We start from the raw sequence: 5,950 nt of genomic DNA, 5'->3' as shown, positions 1-5,950 counted from the left end.
CTGAATATCAATTAGATTTGTTTCTACTTTTCCCGATTGATCCCAACTTCTTAAAGCTCTTTTTTTTTTTTTTTTTTTTTTTTTTTTTTTTTACCTATACGGGGACATGGCTATCACAATACGATACTTTTTTTCTTTCCAGATCACAACGAAAGATGGGTGGTTTTACATTTTGTTTTCAAAAACAACCATACTCTTACTGCAAAAGCTCCTTAAAGCATCGCATAGGTGAGGTGTCATTCATAAACTCAAGAGACTTTAAAACTGATTCAATCTATACTAAAAACCCAGTAATTTGAATAGTACCCGTTACCAAAAACAAATGAACTGATTTTCAAGGTACACATACCAAAGAGAGACACGGGCATACACCTTTCAGCACTCTCACTGACCTAAATTCTATCTATGAACGTGAGATGCCTCTTCAAACAATGCATGAGGAAACTATGCTTGACTTCCATAGGCACAGGTGGACCAGCCAGCCTTGGCCTTAGAACTAGGAGAGACCATGGTAATCGATAGCCGCTGTGGCAACTCTGCCCTGAGATCTCTCTTGTTCTTCCTCAAACGCCTCCTTATACTGAGATGTGAAAGAACTTGGGTCAGACCCATAAATCTTGGCCAGATACTTTAAGACTTGCATCTTGGTGGTTTCAGCGTGGGTCCTGGGGCCCCACAGGAATTCAAATTGTGCAGGATCACTGTTGGCCACCTGCTGGTACTTCAGGTATTCCTCCTCCACGAAGTGTTTGGTGATGAGACACCCGGGATCTCCAAAGATGTCGTGCTTCTTCCCAGGATATAACTTCACCACATTCAGAATTTTCCAGACTTCCTCTTCAGTGGCACGGTTGCCTTTCATGAAGATAGCCCCCAGGACAAGTATCAGGATGCCAGTCTTGGGCACGCCCTTTTCACCATGCAGCATCCCATCATAGGTGAGGCCCAATTTGATGACGATGGCATAGCAGTGCTGGATGGGATCCACTTCCTTCACATCAAGGCCAAAGATCATCTCCATGCGCTCAGAGGCTTGCAGCAAGATGTCAGCGAAGTGGTCTTGATACTCTTCACTGACGATTGTCAGCATTTCTGCCTTGGTTATTGGCTCTTTCTCCCGATACTTGACCAGCAGGAAATCCACCAAAGAAGACACCCTTTCATCCAGAGCCTCTAGGGTCACTTCCCGTGAGGTGCTACCCACCTCCTCCTGGCTACTGGACTCCTCACCAGATTTGCTTGATGAGGCGTCTGTGGTGACAACTGAGGAGGAGAAGAAACTCTGAGGACTCTCAGGACTACCGGGGATACCAGCAGCAGGAGCCTCATTCAAGCTGCCAAACATGGGAGGGTGGGGGGAGAGACAGGCCCTCTCTACAGCCTCTGGTGCGTGTGCAGCCTCCAGGCCTGGGGTCTCGCTGCGGCTCTGAAGGGGCTGGTTGGGTGAGCGCTGTGGATTCTTCTGATGAAAAGCCATGACGAGTCTTGTAGGTGGTAGCAATCAGGAGTGTGAACAGGAAGGCAGTGGGGAATCACTGCCTAAGGGAAAGAAGAAAGATGTGAGTGACCTCAACTGCTAAGCTCAATGGTGGTGGCTCTAGTAAAAGCCACCTGCGATGGACCTCTCCAGACAGCAGGCCTACACCTGACCTCCAGGTTGCTCTGTCCCCCTAGCACAAGGAGGAGAAATGCTCAATTCTCTTCAAGGTGCAGCCGGCCAAGCCAGGCTGAGAATTCTCAGGGATGACAGTAGGCAGGTAGGTCAGGCAGGTATCACCGTGCCCAGTAGAGCCACTTGTGTTCTGACAAGTGTGGTCCCTTCAGTGCCCACTCAGGTTTATTACCAAAGAATTCATAGGGCCCGTGTCATCTCCCCCATGCTAAATAAGGCTGTCTCCCAGGACAAAGTCATACCTCCTTTCAGTCATTTTTCTGTCTCCCGATGGATACCTGGACTGGCTAGTCACCCTATCCACTGCTGATCTCAACCTGGCCACTTTGAGACCAAAACTGCCATTCTCCTAGACCCCAGGGTATGAAGTGAGGTGTTAAGACCAGTAGTCATCCACAGAATCAAACAAAACAGAAACAGACTCACTGATACAGTGCACGGAGTGATAGTTGCCACAGGGGAGGCAGGATGGGGGACAGGTGATAAGGGCACGGGATTCGCAAGTATAGCTTGGTAGTTAGTTAGAAAAGTGTCACGGAAATGTACAGTATAGCATAGGTAATGTAGTCAGTAACACTGTAATAACTATGTAGGGTATCAGGTGGGGTACTGGATATATCCAGGCGGGGGGGGGGGCACTGTTAAGTACAGGATTGTCCAAACACAGTGTACGACACCTCAAACAAATACAAAATAACCCTGATTATAAAATTTAATTGAAATAAATAAAATACATGAGTTAAAAAGGAGGATGCTGGAATTTGGGTCAGAAGTCAGAGCAATGTGATGCTAGAGACAGAGTTTATAATGCTGCTGCCAACACAGAGGATGCCAGTAGCCTTTGGAAGCTGGAGGTGACAAAGAACAGATTCTCTCCTGGAGCCTCCACAAGGAAGCAGCCCTCCAGTCATGTTGGTTTGAGCCCAAGACTCATTTTGGACTTCTGTTTTGGAAGCCACTAAGTTTGTGTTAATTTGTTAGAGCACCAATAAGAAACTAGTAACTGGTCGTACTTCCTTGCTTTTGTGGCAAAATACTTTCAAAAAATTTAAAAAACAATGACTGTTATACAGAAATGAAAGAAAGTGCAAGCTAGAGATTCTTTAACTTCTGACACAAACAGGCAGATGTTTAACTGGTTCAGAAACAGGAGTCATGTAGAACAAATGTATTTTAAATAAGCGATATTAAAATAAAAGTTCAAATGAGCCCAAAATTTATTTTTTCATAGTAAGGTAGTAAGGAAAGTCATTTGGGCTTCTGCCAGATAGGACAGAATTTGCATGTCTGACTCCTTCCAGATAGGGTGGTGGTGGTGGTGGTGGTGGTGGTGATAAAAAATGTGCCAGAGGGCTCAAGCCTGAGCTGGTGTGTAGGGAGTCTTCACTGGAGGATATGGTCCTTCTGAAGCCGCTCCCCAGGGCCAGCCCCACAGTAGCCAAGAATTTCAATGGAGAGTGCTAGTGAGCAGGAGCTATCTACAGCAAGTGGTCCATTGAATGGCAGAGAAACTTCCCAGGGAATGGGTATCCAGGGCCTCCTACATGCTGATCTGGCAGTTGCACATTCACCCAAATATAAGCAACCAAAAAGAAGCTAAAATGGCGAGGAAAATGCTGAAGCTTTGGAATGCTGCGTTCCAAGAGCAACTTGATTTTCTCGCTTAACAACATACTGTGCCATCTGTCAAGGTCGCTGGCTACAGATCTCTCTCTTAGTAGCTGCAGCATACTCCACTGTACAGGCACCCTACAATTTAAGATACAATTTGCTTACTGACAGACAATTAGGTCATTTCAAAGCTCTCACTACAACCAAACAATATACAGTCTATGTAAATTATGCTTCAATGAAAGAGTTGCAATATGTATTCTTTTATTATTTTCTTTAAAAAGAATGGATATGCATAGAGAAAATTCTGGAAGGAAATACACCAAAATATTTACTCTGGTGGTCTCTGGAGGTGGAGGGGTTTCAAGAATGTTCTCTTTCTATGTTATTCATGGCTGTACAGTTTTAAATGTTTCTTACAAGGATGTGTTATTCTTTAAAATCAGGAAATACAAAAATACGTTGATATTGAAAACAAGTACAACTTAATTGAAAGTTCACACAGCAATAGTTTCACCGATATGTCCCGTAGAGCAGGGAATATAAATGACAGAATTAAAAAAAAAAAAAGGGTGGGGGAACTTCATCAAATTAAAGAGAACATCTCAAGATGTTTTCAAGGAAATATCAGCAAAATGAAAAGAGAACCAACTGTGTGGGAAAATACATTTGCAAATGATACCTCAGACAAGGGTGAGATCTCCAGAGTATATAAAGAACTCACACGGTGACAATCCAGGAAGACAAATAATCCAATTAAAAAATGGGCAAAGGACTTGAACAGACACTTCTCCAAGGAGGACATAGAGAGGGCCCAGAGACATATGAAAAGATGCTCAGCATCACTAGCCATCAGAGAGATGCAAATTAAAACCACAATGAGTTACCACATCACACCTGTCAGAAAGGCCATCATAAACAAATCAGCAAACAACAAATGCTGGCGAGGTTTGGAGGAAAAGGAACCCTCGTTCAGAACTGTTGGGAATTCGGACTGGTACAGCCACTGTGGAAAACAGTATGAGATGTACTCAGAAACCTAAAAGTGGAACTGCCTTTTGACCAGGCGATTCCAGTGCTGAGATTATACCCTAACCGACCTGAAACACAAATTGAAAAAAACAAAACAAACAAACAAAAAAAACCTCTGCAGTCCAATGTTCATAGAAGCACCATTTACAAGAGCCAAGTGATCGAAACAACCTAAGTGCCCATCTTTAAATGAGTAGATCAAAAAGTATGGTAATATTTACACAATGGAATACTAGGCAGCACAAAGAAAGAAAGACCTCCTACTCTCCATGACAGCATGGATGAATCTAGAGAGAATTATGCTAAGTGAAGTGAGCCAGCTGATGAAAGACAAAAACCATATGATCTCACCTGTAAGTGGAACCTAATCAACAAAGTGAGCAAGTAAAATATAAACAGAGACATGGAAATAAAGAACTGACAGTAAGCGGAGGGGAGCAGGGGGGCAATAAAAGGGGAAAAGAGGCAAAGGGTCATCAAGAAACATGTATAAAGGACACAAGGACAAAGCCAGAGGGGGTGAGATCCAGAGTAGAAGGTGAGGATGGCTGGAGCTTTAAGCAGTGGTGTGGGGGAAATGGTGGCAAATCTAAAAACAATTAAAAAAATAAGAAAATAATGAAGGAGAAAAAAATAAAATTGTAAATGGCAAAAATCAAAAACAAAACCTGCTAGCCACCATCATCTGAAACCTCCCAGGGATTACTACAGGGGCAGGTTAGGTATCATGGGGGCCCGTGTTCACTCAAGTAGATGGTCAGCTCTTTGTTCATACAAAATCTACACCTTGAAACTTGATAGTATATGAGATGCTTGCCCTCTGCTAACCTACAATCAATCATTCCCTTGTGCTATATATACTTCCATCCGGGGACTACTAAATATGAATTAACGGGGTGTCGCATCGACAGTTCCCCAACGTGTGACAGCAGGACAGGGCTCTGTTGAGTACATTCTGTTCTAGCGTGGGTGTCCCCATCACCTCCTTTAGGGTCCTTCCCATGACTAATTATAGGTACTGAGATCAGACATCACTTCCATAGAAGATTCATCTTCACCCACAGGACAAGGAGCAGGAACTTAAGGTGGTATCTCTGCTACTCAGTTCTCCCCAGGGCCTCCCGGGGATGACGGCAGGGCTCAGCAGAATTATTTGGGGTCCTGACTTATGGGACAGGTGTTTACTTAGCCATCACTCAAGGTCTTCACTTTGGCTACTGCTCAGTCCTCAGTCCTCAGCTTCTGACACCTAAAGCCACTCCAGAAAAAAAAAAAAAACTCTATTGTGTTTGAGACAGCTGAGAAGAAAGTCATGAGATGGTGCTGTCTTGGGCTCATCAGCTGGAAGTCTGGAGGGGCCTGGAACTTCTCCTGTTGTCCTGAGTTTGCCCACCACAGTAAGGCCTCACTTCTCAGTGAACACTGTGGGACAGTGATGGGTTGTCTCATAAGACTACCATGGCTTGGGATCTCCCAAGGGTTCCTTGGGACCCTGGGCAAACCCTTTTAAGTGGAGAGCGTGCCCTTCAGTCATAACTCAATAATACCTGCCAGGGCACAGGGCTCCTTCTGCTGAATAATCTATTCGGAGCACATACTTCACCTTTTGGGACTCAGAATAGCAAGGGAAGGGTG

The 5,950-nt window shown here is 44.3% G+C and overlaps 1 protein-coding gene across 1 annotated transcript; it reads right to left on the bottom strand.

Annotated features, from left to right (window-relative positions):
• Positions 1–496: 496 nt before the first annotated feature.
• LOC119047550 (melanoma-associated antigen B16-like) lies at positions 497–1,477 on the bottom strand. The gene has a single exon (XM_037142991.2). The coding sequence runs from the start codon at positions 1,475–1,477 to the stop codon at positions 497–499; it is 981 nt and encodes a 326-aa protein (XP_036998886.1).
• Positions 1,478–5,950: the final 4,473 nt, after the last annotated feature.

Source organism: Artibeus jamaicensis, unplaced genomic scaffold, assembly GCF_021234435.1.
Source record: "Artibeus jamaicensis isolate MK-2021 breed Jamaican fruit bat unplaced genomic scaffold, CSHL_Jam_final scaffold_1283, whole genome shotgun sequence".
Classification (NCBI taxonomy): Eukaryota; Metazoa; Chordata; class Mammalia; order Chiroptera; family Phyllostomidae; genus Artibeus; species Artibeus jamaicensis.
The sequence above is the reverse complement of the archived record's forward strand: the minus strand, read 5'-3'. Positions and strand labels throughout refer to the sequence as shown.